At 37.6% G+C, this 23015-nt stretch overlaps 1 protein-coding gene across 1 annotated transcript in view; it reads left to right on the top strand.

Annotated features, from left to right (window-relative positions):
• Nucleotides 1–23015, top strand: part of KNL1 (kinetochore scaffold 1) — a 59242-nt gene that overhangs the window by 14786 nt on the left and 21441 nt on the right. The window contains exons 5-10 of the mRNA XM_028119575.1: nt 4002–4063; nt 10414–10466; nt 10689–10722; nt 13178–13215; nt 16281–16333; nt 17146–22230. Of these exons, the coding sequence (XP_027975376.1) occupies nt 4002–4063; nt 10414–10466; nt 10689–10722; nt 13178–13215; nt 16281–16333; nt 17146–22230 (5325 nt within the window). The remainder of the gene's footprint in view (nt 1–4001; nt 4064–10413; nt 10467–10688; nt 10723–13177; nt 13216–16280; nt 16334–17145; nt 22231–23015) is intronic.

Genomic DNA, 23015 nt, shown 5'->3' on the forward strand with positions numbered 1-23015 from the left:
GAGCCTGCTTCTCCCTCTCCCACTCTCCCTGCTTGTGTTTCCTCTCTCGCTGTGTCTGTCTCTGTCAAATAAATAAATAAAATCTTAAAAACAATAAAAAATAAAAATGTAATGAATGCTGAATGAGTAAAGGACAGATTCATAGACTCAAAGCTTTAAAACCAACAGGACCTCACCAGTAATCTTAAATCCAATTTTTTAGTTTTATAGAAGAAAAAAGAGGTCCAAGGGTGTCAAATTTTTATATAAGCCCACACAGCTAGTAAGTGGCAGACTTCACATCTGAGCTGTAATCTCCTAATTTCTAGTTCAGTGCTCTTTCCAATATAGCACAAAAATTTCAGTTTTTCTTTCTTTTTTTTATTTTTTATTTATTTTATTATTATTTATTTAAAGATTTTTATTTATTTGTTAGAGAGAGAGAGCACAAGCAAGGGGAGCAGCAGATGGAGAGGGAGAAGCAGGCTCCTCACTGAGCAAGGAGCCCGATGTGGGACTTGATCCCAGGACTCTGGGATCATGGCCTGAGCCGAAGGCAGACACTTAACGACTGAGCCATCCAGGCGTCCCTTTTTTTTTTTTTAGTAAGAAGTATATTAGTCTCTGTTAGTTTCAGTATATACTATGGTAGTATTATTGTCCATATTAAGCTCGAGGCCACTTGTAGTATCTGCTAGGGTATTAACAGAGAGGATGAACATTCCTGATTCTTTCTTATAGTAAGACATGCTCAGGTATTAAGAATTAACATAGTAAAAGTCTCTGTGGATTTATTTCTCTGTCATTTGCTTTTTGTATTTGGTATTTATGTGAGTAAAAAGGTTTGCTCTTGTTAAAGAAGATGAGGGAAAATAAAAATAGCATTTTATAATGAAAAGATGCTCAGCATCACTAATCATTAGAAAAATGCAAATCAAAACCACAGTGAGATATCACCTCATATCCATTACAATGGCTACTGTAAAAAAAAAAACACAACAGAAAATAACAAGTACTGGCTAAGTTGTGGAATAATTGGAAACCTGGTACACTGTTGGTAGAAATGTAAAATGTTGTAGCCACTATGGAGAACAGTATGGTGGTTCCTCAAAACATTAAAGTAGAATTACCATATGATCCAGCAATTCCACTTCTGGGTGTATACCCAAAAGAATGGAAAGCAGGGTCTGGAAGACACTTACACCCCTGTCATAGCAACATTATTCACAATAGGCAAAAGGTAGAAGCAAACCAGTGTCCATTGATAGATGAATGGATAAAGAAAATGTGGTATCAATGGAATATTATTTGGCCTTAAAAAGGAAGTTCTGATACATACTGCAACAAAGATGAACCTTAAGGACATTATGCTAGGTGAAATAAACCAATCACAAAAAGACAAATACGGAGCCCCTTGGTGGCTCAGTCGGTTAAGCATCTGACTCTTGGTTTCAGCTCAGGTCATGCGCTCAGGGTCGTGAGATTGAGCCCCACATCAGGCTCCACACACAGCGTGCAGTCTACTTGAGATTCTCTCTCTCCCTCTCCCTCTGCCCTTCCTCCTGCTCTGTCTCTCTCTCTCTGTCTCTCAAAAAAATAAATAAAAATCTAAAAAAAAAAAGGCAAATACTTTATGATTCCACTTATGAATTACCTAATCAAATTCATAGAGACCAAAAGTAAAATGGTGGTGCTAGGAGATTGGATGGGGAAAGAGGACTTGTTTAATGGATATGGAGTTGCAGTTTTGCAGGATGAAAAGAGTTCCGGAAATTGGTTTCACAACAATGTGTATACCTACTTAACACTACTGAATTGTACACTTAAAAATGGTTAAGATGTATTATGGTAAATGAAATTAATAGTCACAGAAGGACAAATACTTCATGATTCCACTCATATAAGGTATCTAAAATGGTCAAAATCATAGAAGCAGAGAGCAGAACCTAGGTTGCCAGGGCCATAGAGAAGGGCAAAATGGGGGTTGCTAACAACAGGTATGAAGTTTCAGTTATACAAGGTAAGTTCTAGAAATCTGCTACACAACATTGTGCCTATAGTTAACAGTATTGAATTGTGACCTGAGCTGAAACCAAGAGTTGGACGCTTAACCGACTGAGCCATCCAGGCACCCCATAAATTAAATTTAAAAAAGTGGTTAGGATGCTAAATTTTGTTATGCATATTTTACCACAGTTAAATTTTTTCTTAAATCCTAAAAATAGTATAATAAGTTTACTGTAACAGGCCACATAGCACTTGCTTTGTCCCCAGTCTTTCTTCTTTTTTTTTAAGATTTTATTTATTTATTCATTTATTTATTTATTTATTTGAGTGGGGCTGGGGGAGAGAGAGAGAGAGAGCAGGGAGAGGGACAGAGGGAGAGGGAAAAGCAGACTCCCAGCTGAGCAGGGAGCCTGAAACAGGGCTTGATCCCAGGATCCTGGGATCATGACCTGAGCTGAAGGCAGACGCTTAATCTACTGAGCCACCCAGGTGCCCCTTAATTCTTCTTAATAGCAAAACAATCATTCACTTAAAAGGAGAGAGAAAAAGTAAGGGACAGTAATCAACTTCGTTAAATATATGTTTGTGTTGGTATGCTTATTACCATTCACATGGAAAATCATATTCATGGGCACCTGGGTGGTTCAGTCATTAAATGTCTGCCTTTGGCTCAGGTCATGATCTTGGGGTCCTGGGATCAAGCCCCGTGTAGGGCTCCCACAGGGAGCCTGCTTCTCCCTCTCCCACTCCCCCTGCTTGTGTTCCCTCTCTCCCTGCGTCTCTCTGTCAAATAAATAAATAATATCTTTTTTTAAAAAAAAAAAAATCATGTTAAGTGCATTGAGATATTTCAGAGAAATAAATAATTACCAAAATTAGTAATATCACATTAACTCCGAATAAGACTTGGTCTCTGTCTATAGTACTTTGGAGACCTAATTCACAGTAGTTTCAGTAAGAATCATACCATATAAGAAAACAATCAACAAAACTGAAAAGCAACCTATGGAATGAGAGAAGATATTTGCAAATGACATATCAGATAAATGGCTATCCAAAATCCATAAAGAACTTACCAAACTCAACACCCAAGAAGAAAAAATCCCATCAAGAAATGGGCAAAAGACATGAACAGACCTTTCTCTAAAGAAAACATTGAAATGGCTAACAGACACATGAAAATTGCTCAACGTCACTCATCCTCAGGGAAATACAAATCAAAACCACAATGAGACACCACCTCACACCAGTCAGAATGGCTAAAATTGACAAGTCAGGAAACAACAGATATTGGGGAAGATGCGGAGAAAGGGGAGCCCTTTACACTGTTGGTGGGAATGCAAACTAGTACAGCTACTTTGGAAAACAGTGTGGAGATTCCTCAGAAAGTTAAAAATAGAACTACTCTCGATGACCCAGCAATTGCACTACTAGCTATTTATGCAAAGGATACAAAAATAGTGTTCCAAAGGAGCACATGCACCCCAATGTTTATAGCAGCAATGTTCACAATTGTGAAAATATGGAAAGAGCACAGATGTCCATCAACAGTTGAATGGATAAAGAAGATGTGGTACACATGCACGCACACACACACTGGAAGATTATTCAACCATCAAAAAGAATGAAATCTTGCCATTTGCAATGATGTGGAGAACTAGAGGGTATTATGTTAAGCAGAATAAGTCAATCAGAGAAAGACAACATATAATTTCACTCATGTGGAATTTAAGAAAACATGAACATAGGGAAAGGGAAAGAAAAATAAAATAAGATAAAAACAGTAAGAGAGGCAAACCATAAGAGTCTCTTAACTATAGGGAACAAACTGAGGGGAAGTGGGAGGGAATGGGGTAATTGGGTGAAGGGCATTAAGGAGCACTTGAGATAATGAGCACTGGGTGTTATATGCAACTGATAATCACTAAAAACTCTACTCTGAAACTAATAATACACTCTATGTTAACTAACTTAAAAAAGAAAAAAGAATCATACCATATATTCTCTGCCCTTAGGAATCTAATACTTTGAGAAATAAGAAAAGCTCTCGTCGAGTCAGCTTTGCAGACACTATAAAGTAAGTTGGAAGGAGGAATGATTAAAATGTTACAGGTAATGATTTTTTGTGTATCAAACCAGGTATGTTGATAATAACTGACTTGGATAATCTGGGTTTTAATTACATAAGCATTAGAGAATTATTATTAAAAAATTGTTATTCAGCATTATGCTTGAGAAACATTGAAAGCATCACCTCTAAAGTCAGAAAAAAAACCCAGCTATGTCTTAACACTGTTAATTTAACATTGTATTGAAGGTGCTAATAAAAATAGAGGAAGTGGAGTTCTAAAGATTGGAAAGATGGGGGTAAATCTATTACCTTATGCAAATTAGATACTTGTATATTAGGAAAATATAAGAATATCAAGTGAGTGGTGCCTGGCTGGCTCAGTCGTTAAACGTCTGCCTTCAGCTCAGGTCATGATCCCAGGATTCTGGGATCGGGCCCCACATCGGGCTCCCTGCTCAGCAGGGAGTCTGCTTCTCCCTCTCCCCCTGCTTGTGTTCCCTCTCTCACTGTATCTCTCTCTGTCAAATAAATAAATAAGATCTTTAAAAAAATATATCAATTGAAATACCTGTGCAGACAATAAGTAGCAGGATACAAAAATAATATATGAAAATTGGTATATTCCTATATATAAATAATAACCAGATAGAAGATAAATACCTTTTTCCCCATTGTATTAATATTTTATTGCTATGTATTTAATAATAAAAGCATATAAAGGATAAACCTTTACTGAAGGATACTAAAAAATTGTGCAAATGAAGTTTTAACAAGTTTCTGAATAAAAAGAGGAAGCCTGCTTCCCCCTCTCCCTCTGCTCCTCACCCCTGCTCGTGCTCTCTCTCTCGCTCTGCTCTCTCTCTCAAATAAATAAATAAAATCTTAAAAAAAAGATTCAACATCGCAAAGATGTTACTTTTCCCTAAATTATTAATTTACTTTTTCACTTTAAATTTTAAAGGTTTTATTTATTTGAGAATGAGCACGAGCTAGAGTGTACAAGCAGGGGGAGCAGCAGAGGGAGAGAGAGAAGCAGACTCCCCACTGAGCAGGGAGCCCAGTGCAGGGCTCTGTCTCAGGACCCTGAGATCATGACCTGAGCTGAAGGCAGTTGCTTAGCCTACTGAACTACCCAGGTGCCCTTAGTTTTTTAAATTGATTTATTTTAGAGAGAGAGTGTGTACAAGTGGGAGGAGAGGTAGAGGGAGAGAGGAAGCAGACACCACGTGGAGTGGAGAGCCCAATGTGGGACTCAATCTCACAACCCTGAGATCATGACCTGAGCCAAAATGAAGAGTCAGGTGCTTAACTGACTGAGCTACCAAGGTGCCCCAATTTATTAATTTAATTCTTATATATATTGTTTTCATGATTATTTTCTTGATGGTTAGCAGTATATTTGTATTTCTTCACTGATTCAAGAGTTGTTTAATAGGGGTGCCTGGGTGGCTCAGTCGTTAAGCGTCTGCCTTCGGCTCAGGTCATGATCCCAGGGTCCTGGGATCGGGCCCCGCATCGGGCTCCCTGCTCAGTGAGAAGTCTGCTTCTCCCTCTCCCACTCCCCCTGCTTGTGTTCTCTCTCTCGCTCTCTCTGTCAAATAAATAAATAAAATCTTAAAGAAAAAAAGTTGTTTAATAGAGAATTTTAAAATAGCCAAGTGGTAAGGATATTTTGTTGTCATTAATTTTTAGTTATATTGCAGAGAGTGTTAATCTGTATTATTTTGATTTTTATTAAAATTTTTTTAATAAAAGATACATTTTTGTAAATGATCCATAGGTATTTAAAAAGATATTTTGGGGGCGCCTGGGTGGCTCAGTTGGTTAGGCGACTGCCTTCGGCTTGGGTCATGATCCCGGAGTCCTGGGATCGAGTCCCGCATCGGGCTCCCTGCTCGGCGGGGAGCCTGCTTCTCTCTCTGACCCTCTCCCCTCTCATGTACCCTCTCTCTCTCATTCTCGCTCTCTCAAATAAATGAATCTTTAAAAAATAAATAAATAAAAAGATATTTTGTATTTTAGGGTGTAGAGTTTGATATATGTCAATTATATCTACCTTATACCTTATGTTATTTGGAACTTCTATAATCTTAAGTTTTATTCACTTTAATCTGCATGAATTAGAGGTAAATTAGTGTCCTGTTGATACTGCATCTCACTCTGTCTCTATATTTCCAATAGTTTTTCTTTATGAATATTGATTCTATATGTTCATCGGTACATAGTCATAATTGTTATATTTTCATTCAGAATTGTACTTTCTAGGACGCCTGGGTGGCTCAGTCAGTTAAGTATGTGACTTCGCTCAGGTCATGATCTTGGGGTCCTGGGATGCAGCCCTGTGTGAGCCTGCTGCAGGCTCCATGCTCAGTGGGGAGTCTTCTTGTCCCTCTCTGTCCTCCCCCCTGACTCGTTTTCTCTCTCAAATAAATAAATAAAATCTTTAAAAATAATAATAATGATGATAAATTTTAAAAAATAAATAAGTAGTGGGGCTCCTGGGTGGCTCAGATGGTTAAGCGTCCGCCTTCGGCTCAGGTCACGATCCCAGGGTCCTGGGATCGAGTCCCACATCAGGCTCCCTGCTCAGTGGGGAGCCTGCTTCTCCCTCTGCCTCTCTCTCTCTCTCTCTCTCTCTCTCTGTCTCTCATGAATAAATAAAATCTTTTAAATAAATAAATAAATAAGTAGGGACATCTGTGTGGCTCAGTCAGTTGTGTCCGACTCTTGATCTTGGCTCAGGTCTTGATCTCAGTCTTATGTTGTGAGTTCAAGCCTCATTCTGGGCTCCTTGCTGGGAATGGAGCCTACTAAATAAGTAAGTATAGTCCAAACTCTTTATGTTTTACCAAGAAGATTAAAGCCAGGGACGTGATATGACTTTCCCGAGATAATGTAGGTAGTGACAGAACCACAGTTGTTTAATATAGGTCTCCTGACTCCTAGTCTACTGCTTTTTCCACTTCTTCTGATAGACTTTCCCAAATACTATTAAACCTAGTCCACTCTTTCCTTTCCTGGATATCATCTACTCATTATACTTACTTTCCTAAAATGGCTCTTGGATATTAAAAGGAATTTCAGGTTCGAAACAAAAAAAATTGAACAGTTCTCGCTTATTACTAAATAGTCCCTAGTTTAAGTCATTTAACAGAGCATCAGCTTCCTCCTTTTTTTAGGATGGAAATAATATTCCTTACATATCTCATATCTCATAGTATTTATTGCATGGCCAAAATAAGATAGTGTCAATTTGAGTAATATTAAGCAATGTATGAGTGGTGTTTCAAAAAAATTATCTTTGTTAAATAGATTAATTGAAAAAGAATTACAGGATTCTAGATGTAGAAACAAGCATAGTAAAAGCGCTCTTAATAATTCCCAGCTCACTGAATTGTTAGAATTAACCTATATTTTCCATTCCCCTTGTAAAATATACTGATATCTACAGCACAAAGAATGTTCTTTCCTGTCCATAAACTTTAGATCCTGAGAGTCGATTGGTAGGCTTACCAAGAAGTATTTGTCTTGTTTATCTAGTTGAAGTTGTTGTAATTGCATAATTTAATTTAATATTACATAAACTGATGAAAATGAGTTCAAAGATAAAGATAGTTATTTCTATGAAAATTGTAATGAACAGCAGGGGAAACTTTGATAAAGGTGAATTTATTTTTAAAAATTCTTTCAAGGGATGCCTGGGTGGCTCAGTCTGTTGGGCAGCTGCCTTCAGCTGGGGTCATGATTCTGGCGTCCTGGGATCGAGTCCTGTGTTGGGCTCCCTGCTCGGCGGGGATCCTGCTTCTCCCTCTTCCTCTGTCTGCTTCTCCCCCTGCTGTGCGCTCTCTCTCTCTCTCTCTCTCTCTCTCTCTCTCTGTCAAATAGATGAATAAAATCTTTAAAAAAAAAATTCTGGGCAGCTGGGTGGCTCAGTCATTAAGCGTCTGCCTTCGGCTCAAGTCATGATCCCAGGGTCCTGGGATCGAGCCCCACATCAGGCTCCCTGCTCCACGGGAAGCCTGCTTCTCCCTCTCCCACTCCCCCTGCTTGTATTCCCTCTCTCACTGTGTCTCTCTCTGTCAAATAAATAAATAAAATCTTAAAATAAAACAAAAACTTGGTATGGCTGAGACAACCATGGGGAAATCTTTCATGAAAATCTAGGAGTCTGTGTTCATATTACTTGAAAGTTTCTTTGTCTGGATGCCTGAGTGGCTCAGTCGGTTAAGCGTCTGCCTTCAGCTCAGGTCATGATCCTGGGGTCCTGGGATCAAGTCCTGCATCAGTCTCCTTGCTCAGCGGGGAGCCTGCTTCTCCCTCTGCCTGCTGCTCACCCTGCTGTGGTCTCTCTCTCTCTCTGTCAAATAAATAAGATCTTTAAAAAAAAAGTTTTTTTATTCCACTTTATAAATACACTAAAATTGTACCAGTAGATCCACTCAAAAGTAAAGTCCTCAGATTGACATTCAGAGATTTGCAAATTAAAATCTACTTATGTGGGGGCACCTGGGTGGCTCAGTCGTTAAACGTCTGCCTTCGGCTAGATCATGATCCCAGGGTCCTGGGATCGAGCCCCACATCAGGCTCTCTGCTCAGCGGGAAGCCTGCCTCTCCCTCTCCCACTCCCCCTGCTTGTGTTCCCTCTCTCGCTGTGTCTTTCTCTGTCAAATAAATAAATAAAACCTTTTTAAAATAAATAAATAAAATCTACTTATGTATTTTAATTTTTTTAATATTTAAGTTATGTAGGTATCAGTTAAGATTCCTTATTTTAAGTGTTTTTTTTTTTTTGATTAATGGACCAACTACTGATCCTGCTCATATTGATTAAAAAGGCTTCTATTGTTCTATTGTAAATGATTGGAAGAAAAGTTGTTTCAAGTATAGCTTTGTAGTTATAGGCTCAGGTTTTGAAGCCAGACAGATTTGGGTTTGCATTTTGGCTTTGCCACTTATTGGGTATATGACCCTGGGACTTACTTAAACTTTATGACCTTCAATATCTACATCTGTAAAATAACATGATAATTGTTATAATCATTAAAAATGTATATAAAGAACAGAATGCTTGTCACACAGTATGTATGCAAATGTTCACTGCTTTCTTGTAATTGAAACTAAATTTTCTTTTTTTTTTTTTTAAGATTTTATTTATTTATTTGAAAGAGAGAGCAGGAGCCGGGCCAAAAGGAGCAGAGGGAGAGGGAGAAGCAGGCTCCCCACTGAGCAGGGAGCCTGATGTGGGGCTCAATCCCAGGGCCCCAAGATCATGACCCGAGCCAAAGATAGATGCTTAACTGACTGAGCCACACAGGTGCCCCTGTAATTGAAACTAAATTTTCTTTCTTATTAAGAATCGGTTCTCAATAATGAATGTTACTTAATATTAGAACAAAAATGAACTAGCCAGATTCTTAAGGCAGATATCGAATGCTGCTTCTCCAGAAGCTTAATCATCCCAATCAAAAGAGATCCCTTCCTCTGGAGTCCATGTCCCCTTATCTGAACTGTTAATAACAAAAGTTTATAATCATTGTTCCAGCTCTCTACTTACAGTGAAAACTCCTTGAGGTCAAGGATCATATATCAGACTCTTGTATATAACATCAAGTATATAGTGGTGCTTAATAAATGTTTTGTTGAATAGAGTGAATATTTTAGGTTATTGAGGGATAAAATGATTTTTGTCAGAGTTAATTAAAAAAAACAGATTTTAATGTAAATGAATTTGGCGTTTGAGATATGAATAGTACATGATGTAGCAAAGAGGAAGCTGAAATCCATTATCTTTATCTCAAAACAGACTATAAATTAACACCATAGGGTTCTAATTAAAAATTGCAGATTTTCAGGATGCCTGAGTGGCTCAGTCGTTAAGCATCTGCCTTTCGCTCAGGTCATGATCCCAGAGTCCTGGGATCAAGCCCCACATCGCATCGGGCTCCCTGCTCAGCGGGAAGCCTGCTTCTCCCTCTCCCACTCCCCTTGCTTGTGTTCCCTCTCTCGCTGTCTCTCTCTCTGTCAAATAAATAAACAAAATCTTTAAAACAAAAAAATGCAGATTTTCAGGGGCGCCTGGGTGGCTCAGTGTGTTAAGCATCAGACTCTTGGTTTCAGCTCAGGTTATGATCTCACAGCCTGAGATTGAGCCCAACTCAGAGCCACGAGCCACCAGGTTGGGCTCCACGCTCAGCAGGGAATCTGCTTGTCCGTACCCTCCCCCAACCCCTCCTCCCTGTCTCCCCATTCCCCCCCACCCCCCCACCAGCCCACCACTGCTCATGCCCCCACCCAGAATAAATAAAATCTCTTTTTTAAAATTGCAGATTTTCAGTAATCTTTATTTTCTTTTCTAGAGTATTCCAGACAGAGTCTCATATGAAAATAGTAAGGAAGTCAGAAATTGCAGGTAAATCTGTTTTCTATTAAATTTTACTATGGTTATCTAACCAGGTAATTGATAAAACTGTCTATCTTATTGCTTAAAAAGTATAGCTTGAGCCATGGGGGCAGAAAGTAAAGTGCGTAGTTAGTAATTTCTTTTTTTAATTGTTGTTAATGTTTGTATGCAATTTTTCTAATGCTTTATCAGTGTATCCTTGAACAAATTTAATTTTTATTTTATTTTTAGAAACAGAAGCTGGAGAAAATATTCTGTTTATACAGTAAGTAAAGAAAATGTGATTCAAATTATATTTTAAAAGCCGTTTATTCCAGAGCGCCTGGGTGGCTCAGTTGGTTGGGCGGCTGCCTTCGGCTCAGGTCATGGTCTCAGGGTCCTGGGATCGAGCCCCACATCGGGCTCCCTCCTCGGCGGAAGGCCTGCTTCTCTCTTTCCCACTCCCCCTGCTTGTGTTCCCTCTCTCGCTGTCTCTCTCTCTGTCAAATAAATGAATAAAACCTTAAAAGAAAAAAAAAGCTGTTTATTCCTATCAAATGCAGTGTTTATTTTTTTTTAAGATATTTATTTATTGAGAGAGAGAGAGAGAATGGTAGAGAGCATGAGAGAGAGGAAGGTCAGAGGGAGAAGCAGACTCCCTGCTAAGCAGGGAGCCCGATGCGGGACTCGATCCTGGGACTCCAGGATCATGACCTGAGCCGAAGGCAGTCGCTTAACCAACTGAGCCACCCAGGCGCCCCTCAAATGCAGTGTTTAATTTATTTTTTAAATATTTTATCCATTTGAGAGAGAGAGAACACAATCAGGGGGAGCGGCAGAGGGAGAGGGGGAAGCAGGCTCCTCACTGAGCAGGGAGTGTAACACAGGGCCCAATCCCTGGACCCTGGAGATCATGGCCTGAGCTGACAGCAGATGCTTAACAAACTGAGCCACCCAGGCACCCCAAATGCAGTGTTTATTAAATTAATAGTTTTTGTTTTTATTTTTGTTACCCTTTTGTGGAATTCTTAGGATTAATTCAGAAAACAGATTCTTTGCAGAATTTAATATACTGCTATCTCTGATTAAGTGTGTGCATTGTACAGCTTATCCTTTTAACAGAGTGATGAAACACTCCACTTTCACATATAAATCCTTAAATATAACAGTACAAAACAATAAAACCCAAGTTTTCAGTTTTTTTCATTAAATTAGTTTTTCTTATTATGTTTATATATGGAAAAATAAATACCAGTTGCTCTTGAACAAATGGAAAGATGCTTATTTTCATTCATCATAAGAGAAATATGAAGTTAGATTATTATTGAGATACAATTTTTCACCTAATCAGTTAAGAATGTAGGTAAGGGACACCTGAGTGTCTCAGTCCGTTAAGCCTCTGACTTCAGCTGGGGATATGATCTCAGGGTCCTGGGATCGAGCCTCATATCCAGTTCTCAGCAGGGAGTCTGCTTGTCCTTCTCCCTCTGCCCCTCCCTCCTGCAAATAAATAGAACTTTAAAAAAAAGAATATGTGGGGGCGCCTGGGTGGTTCAGTTGGTTGAGCGACTGACTGCCTTTGGCTCAGGTCATGATCTCAGGGTCCTGTGATGGAGCCCCGCATCAGGCTCCCTGCTCGGCGGGAAGCCTGCTTCTCCCTTTCCCACTCCCCCTGCTTATGTTCCCTCTCTCGCTGTCTCTCTCTCTCTGTCAAATAAATAAAATCTTAAAAAAAAAAAAAAGAATATAGGTAAAAAGTCGCTCTTTGCTAGTGGATATAAACTGAAGAAGGCAGTTGGCAGTATCATTCAAAATTTTAAATACACATGCCCTTTGACTCAGTAATTTCATGTCTGGGAATTTATTTCAAGATACTTGTAAATGTTTAAAATGATGAACATATAAGGTTATTCGCTACAGCATTTATTGTAATAGCAAAGGAGGTAAAAGATCCTAATGATCTATCAGTCAGGGACTGGTTAAATAAATTCTAAATTTTCCATGTAATTGACTGCTCTTGAGCTGGAAAAAAAAGATTCTTTTTATATACTGATTCAGAAAATTCTCTAGGTTTAGGCTCCTCACAGTTAACCACTGCTGTGTGTGGAGCCCAGCATGGGGCTTGAACTCAACAACCCTGAGATCAAGACCTGAGCTGAGATCAAGAGTCAGATGCTTAACTGACTGAGCCACTCCGGTGACCCGATAATTTTAGATGTCTTTGCGGGAACTTAAATGTATATCCAAGTGCATGTTTATCTTTAGTTTTTGTTTTTAACAAGACAAAAATGAGAACACTTAATAATATGTCTTATAACACTTTCCATGTTGTTACATATAGATATACCTCAGTCTTTCATAATTTCTTGTATGTTTGCATCAGCATTTAGTCAGCTCCCTGTTGATGGACATTTGGATTGTTTTATTTGCTTTTTTTTAAGACTAAATCTCTAGATAATGAGTTGCTTTGTAGGTTCTTTAAAAAAAACACAACAGCATGTATTAAGCATATTTTTATAGTATCCTTGAAATTAACAAAGCCTTAAGACCAATCTGAAAAGTTTCCTTTGACTGCCTTGTAATTTTTTTCTGCCCGAGTTAGATGAGTCTTTTTAAAGATGTCATTATATTTTTCTGACAGTCACCCTATGAAAACCTTTGACCTTCCCTACTCTTTCAAATGTTAGGATTCTCGATCATTGTTTGGGGTATAGATTTTTAAAATACTTTTTAATTTTTAGGAATAAGAATCCAGAAGATAACTACTGTGAGATTACTGGTGAGTATGACCAGAATACTTTTCTTACCACATAACTTTCTCTTCAGCCAAATTTCGGACAGAGTAATGTGTAAAAGAACTTTGGAAAAAAATGTGAAGAGCTCTGTTCTTTATACAAAATCTTCAATATGAAATTTCACAAATTTGCTATTATTTCTGCCAAACCTGCTGTTCCACTTGTTTTCTCTATTTTGGATTCCCACTCACTCATTTACTCAAGTCAGAAATTGAGTCATTTTTGAACTTTTTCCTCATTCTCTATATCCATTTTTCTTCACCTCTATTCTTTCTCTTAAATATCTTGCAAATCTTTTACCTCCTCTCTGTTCCTTCTGCTACTGTTTGAGTTCAAATCTTCATTATTCATTGTTCTTTCATGGGCTATTGTATTTAGTTTCTTATCCCTATAATCCATTCTACATATTTCTAAATCTGATATTACCTCCCAACTTAAAATTGTTCAATGACACTTTTTTGCTTATAGGATAAAACCCACATTCTCTGGCATAGAGTTTGAAGGGTCTTTAAAATTTGGCTTGACTTCTCCCACCTTATCTCTTGCCCTTTATAGATATGCTCTAGCCCAGTGAAGAAGTATTAATAGATCCCCATGTTGACTTTTTTTTCTGTGTATCCATTTGTTTCTTCTCTCTGAAGTGCCCTTCCTACTCCAAGTTGCCTATTAGTCTTCTCATTTTTCACCTAACTTAGTTTTTCACTTAGGTTAACTTCAGTGCTATTCAGTGTAGCCAGTCCAGGGTGCCTGGCTGGCTCAGTCGGTGGAACATGCAACTCTTGATCTCAGGGTTGTGAGTTTGAGCTCCACATTGGGTGTAGAGATTACTTAAAAATAAAATCAAAAACAAAGTAGCTAGTCCACAAACTGTTAATAATCCATGACATAAACGGAACTTGCACTAGAATGTGAATCAACTATGGCAGTAAACTACTGTTTAGTTAGCTGACATTTTTTTCTTAGCAAAGCTTTCTTGATGAAAGAAATATCACATGATTTACATTGGCTGCAAGCTCCTTATTTCGTCATGAGTTGGTAACAAACAGTTCACAGACTGGCACCACACATCAAGTTGTACTGGCTTAAATGGAGCCTTTTCTGACAAAACCAAGGAGTCACTCTGTCCTGTAATGGTATAATACCCCTTTTATTTCTCATTCTTTTGTAGAATTTATCATATTGTATTTTAGGTATTTCCTTCTGGCTCCTTAATTAAACTGGGAACTCTGAGTCCAGAAATTTTGTCTGTTCTTTGTGCCTTAGTAGGTAGTTGAGTTTTGGGGCACATAATAAGTTCTGAGTAAATATTTGTTGGATAAGTGGATGAAAGCTTGATATATAAGTAAGATTTTTTTTTAAGATTTTTATTTATTGAGAGAGAGAGAGAATGGTAGAGAGAGAGCATGAGAGGGAGGAAGGTCAGAGGGAGAAGCAGACTCCCTGCTAAGCAGGGAGCCCGATGTGGGACTCGATCCTGGGACTCCAGGATCATGACCTAAGCCGAAGGCAGTCGCTTAACCAACTGAGCCACGCAAGCACCCAAGTATGATTTTTAACAAAAAGCCTATAATTACTTCATATTCAATCAAGGTTGCCATAAAGTCTTTAAAATGTTTCAAAGATTTTTGTGATGAGCACTGGGTGTTGTATGGAAGTGTTGAATTGCTGTATTGTACATGTGAAACGAATAATACACTGTATGTTAACCAGAATTTAAATAAAAACTTTTAAAAAATGTTCTAGAGATTTGCCTTTAAACTTAAGTATTATAAAAATGTATTTCCTGTTTTATTACAGCATCTTCAATCCCTTCCTTATTTCCAAAGTCCATCTAATCTTTATATTTCAATTCTGAAGTGTCCTGAGTCTAATCCTTTATTTCCATTCTCATTTTCTCTTACCCAAACAGAAATTCTCATCCTGTTTGTATCTGCACTATTACAGCAGCTCCCCATTGGTTCATCTTCTCTTAAATCTACTTTTTTCTCCTTCTCTGGAGTTATTTTTATAAAATGCACATCTTATCATGGTAACATCTAGATTCCTTAACATAGAATAAGAGAGGCTTCAAAATCTTATTCTAACATTTCAGTCTCATGAATTGGTACTCTTTACCATGTAACCTCTACTTATACAGGGAATAAAAATAAAGAATTAAAGGGGAAAAAAGTAGTCCAAACTTTCCACCTTTAAAATCACCACATTCTACGGGCGCCTGGGTGGCTCAGTCATTAAGTGTCTGCTTTCAGCTCAGGTCATGATCCCAGGGTCCTGGGATCGAGCCCTGCATCGGGCTCCCTGCTCTGCGGGAAGCCTGCTTCTCCCTCTCCCACTCCCCCTGCTTGTGTTCCCTCTTTCACTGTCTCTCTCTCTATCAAATAAATAAAATCTTTAAAATAAATAAATAAACAAAATCACCATATTCTGAAAATATTTCAGGCACGTAGAGAATACAATAATCACAGATCTCTCTGTCCCTAAAATGGGACAATTATAAGTTTTGTTTTGTTTTTTTTTAAGATTTATTTAGGGGCGCCCGGGTGGCTCAGTTGGTTAAGTGTCTCACTTCGGCTCAGGTCATGGTCTCAGGGTCCTGGGATCGAGCCCCAGATCAGGCTCCATGCTCAACAGGGACTGCTTCTCCCTCTCCCTCTGCCCTTCCCTTCACTCATGCTTTCTCTCAAATAAAATCTTTTTTTTTTAAATAAAATATTTATTTAAGAGAGAGAGCACATGGGGTGAAGGGCAGAGGGAGAGGGAGAGAAGAAGACTCCCCATAGTGTGCGGAGCCCAATGTGGGGCTCAATCTCAAGACCCTGAGATCAGGACCTGGGCCGAAATCAAGAGTTGAAGACTTAACCCACTGAGCACCAAGGGACAGTTAGAAGTCTTAATGAAATTTAATACCTAAGTCCTTATGAAGGGCTTAGTAACTGATAAAACTTCAGTAAATTCTCATAAATGATGAAGAACCTAAGGAAAGAAAAATCAGGCTCTTGGTGATACATTTTTTCGCTATTGACTGTAGTTTTTTCATCTTTCTCAATAGGGATGAACACATTGCTTTGTGCTCCCATTCAGACCCAGATGCAACAGAGAGAGGTATGAGTTCATGGACATGCCTTTTATTTTATTCTCCCTTGTAGTTAACACACAAAAAAAATTAATGGTAATGGCATGATTTAGGGATTACTTACTAAAGTAGACCAGCGTAGACTGGAAAACTTCCTACCTTTTCAATTAACCTAAGGACAGTTCAATCATGGCCAGGTTAAATAATAGGGAAATAATTATATCAGGACTTCTCAAACTATAATGGGCATATGCAGGATTTTGTTAAAATATAGATTCTTTTTCAGTATATCTGTGGCAGGCCCTGAGATTCTATACTTCTAACAATCTCCTGATGATACTAGTACACTAGTTCACAGACCATACTTTGAGTAGCAAGGAGTTAGACTGTTTCCTTACAAATAAAACCATTGCATTAAGATTCAAAGAGAACCCAACTTCCAAGAGTAGAGTGTACTATAAATTAGCCATCAGACTCTTAGCCCATTCTGTCTTTTTTACTTAGAATGAGAATGACCTATCTAATATAGTAATTAGAATTTTCCTTATAGTTACATTTGATATTGTCAGTCTTTTTCATTTTTTAGTCATTCTAGTTGGTGTATAATTAACCTTGAACTTTTATTTGTCGAAAAACACTAAAAACATTTACAGACTTTGAAAAAAAATGTAATAACAAATTACATGCTACATACCACACCACTGATTCAAACAAACCAGTGTATCATGAAGCCATCGTTGAGGATTATTTATATAGTACTCTATATATGGTACATATTATAAAATACCTTTTTTAAAAGTTTGCATTTGATCTGATCTCCTATATTTTGCTTTTATTATAGATTTCAATTACAGAACACAACCATGAAAGGAAACATGCAAATGACCAAACAGTCATCTTTTCAGATGAAAACCAGATGGACCTAACAACAAGTCATACCATAATGATTACCAAAGGCCTTTTAGATTGTCCTAAAAGTGAAAAGTCCACTAAGATAGATACCACATCATTTCTGGCTAACTTAAAGCTCCATACTAAGGATTCAGGAATGAAAAAAGAATTAAATTTTTCCATGGATCAAAGCACTTCTTCAGAAAAAAAAATAAATTTTAATGACTTCATAAAAAGATTGAAAACGGGAAAATCTAATGCCTCTCTAACAGGACCTGATAAAGAAAATTTCGAGATATCTATTCATCCCAAAGAATCAAACAGGGCCTCTTCTGTACATCAAATGCATGTATCTCTTAGGGTAGATGAAAATAGTAATAATATGACTAGAATCTTTAGAGAACAAGATGATGGGATGAATTTCACCCAGTGTCATACAGCCAATATTCAGACTTTGGTTCCCACATCCAGTGAGGCCAGCTTAAGGGAATTTAAAGGTGATGATATTACAATTTATGGCAATGATTTTATGGACTTGACAACTAATCACACTATACAGAATTTACCCTCATCAGATAATTTATCTAATACAGAAAATCAAACCCAGAATGTCATGATGGAGATTATGACAGATTATGGAACTAAAGCTCCAGGAAGGAAGACAATCTTTAAGAATAAACCAAATGCTGCTTTTCAAGACCCTTCTTTAAACCCTAATGGTGAAATACATATTACCAAAAGTCATATTACCGGGACAGAAACTCACACAGGCACACAGACTTCTAACCAAGATGCCAGAACATTGGCCATAATCCCAGAATCTATATGTTCCAGCCCAGCTACGCAAAATTATAAGACATTTTTCTATTCTAGTAGTAATGATGCCATGGAACTGACCAAGTGTCTCTCAGTTATGAGAGAAGAGAAGAATTTGCTGAAGAATGATAGTAATTATTCTAAAATGTATCCCAATCTAGATGCCATCTCTCTTCTCACAGAGAAAACTATTTATTCAGGAGAGGATAGCATGGACATTACCAGGAGTCATACAGTTGCAATAGATAATCAGATTTTTAAACAAGATCAGACAAATACACAGAGAGCAGACACACCAATATCTGAAAAAGAAATGATGCTCCAAAATCTCATAACCATGTCAGAGGATGGGGAAATGAATATAAATTGTAGCTTAGTTCCTCATGTATCTAAGGGAAGATTACAGCAGAGCCTGGCAAATTCTTTATCTATTTCATTGACTGACAAAAAGACTGAAATCTTCACAGGTGAAGATATGGATTTGACTAAAAGTCACACAACTAACTTACAAAGTCAAGCTCCTCTTGCATCTTACAATCTAATATTTGAGAATACCAGTAAATTTCACTCTCACAGCAAAAGCCCTTCAGATGAATGGGAAGAAATGACCAAAAGTCATATTGAACCATCCCAGCAGCCAGACATAAAATCTAAAAACATTCCAACTGACATGTGGGGCAAAGAAAAAGATCAAGTTTTAAAGACTGCACCCTATCTTGATAAAGATTCTCCTCAGTCAGCTGATATTAATCAAGACATAGCACTGAGCCATAGTATAGTGTACTCTGGTGGAAATCTTAGGAAACAAATAGCACTGGGAAATAATAGAAATACAGTTTCATGTGAGCCATGTTTGTTTCCTACCACAGAGTCACTGTTTTCATTAGAAGGACAGTCTACCGTGAAAAATCATAATACTGCTGTTAACAGTTACACAGTGAAATCTGTATCAGGCCAGAATTCTAAACTGCCTGAACCACTGAGGAAAAGTGTAGGCAATCCCACACCTGGCTGTTCCCATAACAAAACAATTATTTGTTCAGAGGAGGAACAAAATATGGATCTAACTAAGAGTCACACTGTTGTCATTGGATTTGGTCCTTCTGAAGTACAAGAATTGGGTAAGACTAATTTAGAAAATACTAGCAGCCAGCTAACAACAGTAGACAGACAGATAACTGTAAAAGTTGAAAAATGTAATAAAACTCCTACAGAAAAAGCTGGAGCATTTATTTCTAATGATAACATAGATGTGTTAGAAGACAAAAGCATACAAAAACTTGGATTTCTGAATGAAAAGCAAGATGTCAAAATTTGTGGAAGGAAAAGTGTTGGCAGACAAAAAATTGATAAGACTATTGTATTTTCAGAAGATAATGAGAATGATATGGATATCACCAAGAGTTATACAGTGGAAATAAATCATAAAGCTTTATTACATGAACAAGATTCCCATTTGGCAGGAACTTCTAAGACTGTTCTGTATACGTGTGGGCAAGATGACATGGAGGTCACTAAAAGTCACACAACTGCCTTAGACTGTAAAACTGTCTCACCAGATAAAATAATCACTAGGCCTATGGACAAAACTGTAATGTTTGTAGATAATTACAATGAACTGGAAATGACAGAGTCCCATACTGTTTTCATTGACTACCAAGCAAAGGAGAGGACTGTGCTTACGGACAGACTTGACTTTGAACTATATAAAAGGAAAAGCCTAGAAAAGCCAAAACTGACACCTGCTTCTGCTGAGGAGAATGTTTCCTTTCCAGAGAATGGTGAAAGTGACCATTCAGCAAAAGTCAACGAGCTAACACTACTGAGGGGATGGTCTAACAATGGTCCTGTAGAGAAAGCTGCAGGATTTATAGCTGGTGATAACATGGAAGTGTCTAAGTCAACCTTTTGGAAAAATGATGAAGATGTACAAAAACCAGAATTTCTGAATGAAACTATATTAGGCAAAAGTCAGAGAAGGAAAAGCCTTAGACTCAAAAATGACAAGACTGCTGCATTTTCCAAAAATGATAAAAATGATATGGATATCACCCAGAGCTATACAGTGGAAATAAACAACAAAACTGCCCTGGAAGATAGTGAGGATTCCCATTTGGTGCCTTTGGCAGGAACTTCTAAAACTGTCTTGTATACATATGGGCAAGATGACATGGAGATGACTAGAAGTCACACAACTGCCTTAGAATGTAAAACTGTCTCACCAGATAAAATAACTACTAGGCCAATAGACAAAACTGTAATGTTTGTAGATAATCATGATAATCTGGAAGTCACCAAGTCCCATACTGTTTTCATTGATTGTCAAGACACAGAGAAAATTCTTAAAGAGTGCCCTAAATCTGGAATAGCTAATGGAAAAATTTTGGGTCTTTCTTTTCATAATGATGGTAGCTCTATTCAAGAAGAAGTCATTGAAAAACAAGCACTGGTTGTAGAAAACAAAATTGTTCTTTACTCTAAGCAAAAGCATCATGTGATACCCTCTGTTCCTACTAATATATTGTCTAGGGGTCAAAGTGAGTTAGAAGTTATCAAATTCAATAGCACTGTAGATGAAGAGGTCATGGGGAAAGTTGTAGACCGGGCCTATACACAGGAAAAAACAAAAATTGGAAGCTGTCAGTTAAATAGTACAGATAGAAGAAACATGGGTTTTACAAATAGTCATGCAATTGCTGTGTGTGGATCCAGTGATAATTATTCCTGTTTACCAAATGCTATTTCCTGTTTTGATAATTTGGAGGGGAATGTCATGTCCTTAGGTGATAAAGATGAGAAAGTCAGTAACTGTCCAGTGCAAAATGATCTTATTTATGTAAACAACTTAGCCAATGAGTATTACTTGAAGTCTGAGGGACTGCCTCTCTCTGCTTCTTGTTCTTTGTTAGAAAAGGAAAAAGTGATTCAAACCAATACCAAAGGACAGTCAGACTGTGTTACAACAGTGCTCAAAGATCAAGATCTGATTATGGAGCCCCCAAATTTAATAGCTAATCAAACTTTATCATATAGTCAAGATCTGGGGGAGATAACTAAACCTAATTCAAAGCAAGTATCTTTTAAGCTCCCAGAGGGTCAAATGGAGGGCTTTGTTGATAAGGCAGAACATAATTTAAAGATGACCTTTGTTGATGATGTTTGTGTTACTTCTCAGCCTCATCTCTCCAGCCAGCTACCTCCATTACCTCAACAAGGACAGATAATTGTGAATAAAGATGAAACTGTATCATCGAATGCTAGAAATAAGAATTTAAATATTGCTATAGGAAATTCTTCTGTACCCACATGTGAAAATGAGTCCAAAATGCTCAGTAATGACAAACAGTTTACTATAGCCTGTACAAAGGAGCCAAGAAAAAATACTCAGACAGCTAAATGTAATACAGATTTCCACAGTAATTCAGACTTGGCTAAGCAAGTTATTCAAACTCATGCTAATTCTAGAGAAGCATCAGATCCTGCAATTGCATCTAACACTGCAAGTTTTAGTAGTGTCAGATCAAATCTGAGTAATTTGAATGGGAAACTTGAAGAATTTTTAGATTTCCAAACTCCTCATATACCACCTTCTCCAAAACAATTATTTGCATTAGTCAATAAGGCACACAATCATAGGGGTATAGTGCAAGCTACAGAAATACATATTAACACAGTGCCCAGCAGTGTTGAAGAGGAGAGAGCTGAAGAAAGTAAAATTTCTCATAATGAAGCTGAAACTAATTCTGTACCACTCCTGACGGTTGTAAAAGATAAAGTGAGGAGATGTTCTTTGGGAATATTTTTGCCCAGGTTGCCAAACAAGAGAAATTGTAGTGTCACTGGTATTAATGACCTGAAGCAGATTCAAGCAGATACCACTGATTTAAACCATTTAGAAGCTCAACCAGTCTTCAGTAAGGAGTCAAGCATTGAATTTGTTGCAACTAAACTGACCTTAAGTCCATCTCAATATATAAATGAGGAAAACCTTCCTGTATATCCTGGTGAGATTAATTCCTCAGATTCTATTACCATAGAATCTGAGGAAAAGCCTTTGATTAAGACATATCAAAAAGAGATTTCACCATCTGAAAATAAAATAAGAGAAACCTGCAGTAGCCAAAAAAGAACCTGGGTACAAGATGAAGAGGATACTCAGAATGAGAAGAAAATCAGGAAAAGTGAGATTAGGTTTAATGATACTGCACAAGATCAGGAGGTAAGCTCTGTCTTGAACTAAGGAATGTGTTTTTTAAGTTATGAGTATTGAGTTTTAATTTTAGTCTTGGATGAGCAGGAGTTGATTATTTCCAGTTATAGGGCTGGAGAAATATTCCTATTTAGAATGTTAAGGAATTATTTGACTAACAGCTAGACTTAAAAACAATTTGAAGTGACAAATAATCACAAAAAGTGAAATGGGAAGTGGTACAAAAATTAATGTAATTGTGTAATTTGTCATTGTGGTTTTGCATTAGGAGAATCTCTAGGCAGGGTATATGTAGTTTGAAACGTTAAATTTAGTCTAAATATCTGAATATTTAGTCTTAAATTCAGTCTAAATATCTGCATAACAAAAAAGCCTTTTTGTAATGCAAACTGCATAAAAAAAAAGCTTGCCTGAATTTTCTTGGCTAATGAGGATATGTAGAATGCCTCTTTAGTGGATGAGAGAATGCCTAGGTCAAGCCCAGTATCTCAAAGTGAAGAAGTGAGAATTTGAGTTTATGAAAGAGGTTATAGATTTTAAAAGTTGAGGGAACACTCATTTGGATAACTTGGAGAGAATAAAATCTGTCACTCAAACTGAGTTTTGTAGGTAGAGAAATAAAGATTAGAAAGTATCAGAGGGGGGCGCCTGGGTGGCTCAGTCAGTTAAGAGGCTGCCTTCAGCTCAGGTCATGATCCCAGGATCGAGCCCTGCTTCTCCTTCTCCCTCTACCTCTCCCTACTGCTTGTGTTCTCTCTCTCAAAAATAAATAAAATCTTAAAAAAAAAGAAAAA

Source organism: Eumetopias jubatus, unplaced genomic scaffold, assembly GCF_037043125.1.
Source record: "Eumetopias jubatus isolate StellerSeaLion01/CBP00866 unplaced genomic scaffold, mEumJub1_p1.0 scaffold_7, whole genome shotgun sequence".
NCBI classification, from domain to species: Eukaryota; Metazoa; Chordata; class Mammalia; order Carnivora; family Otariidae; genus Eumetopias; species Eumetopias jubatus.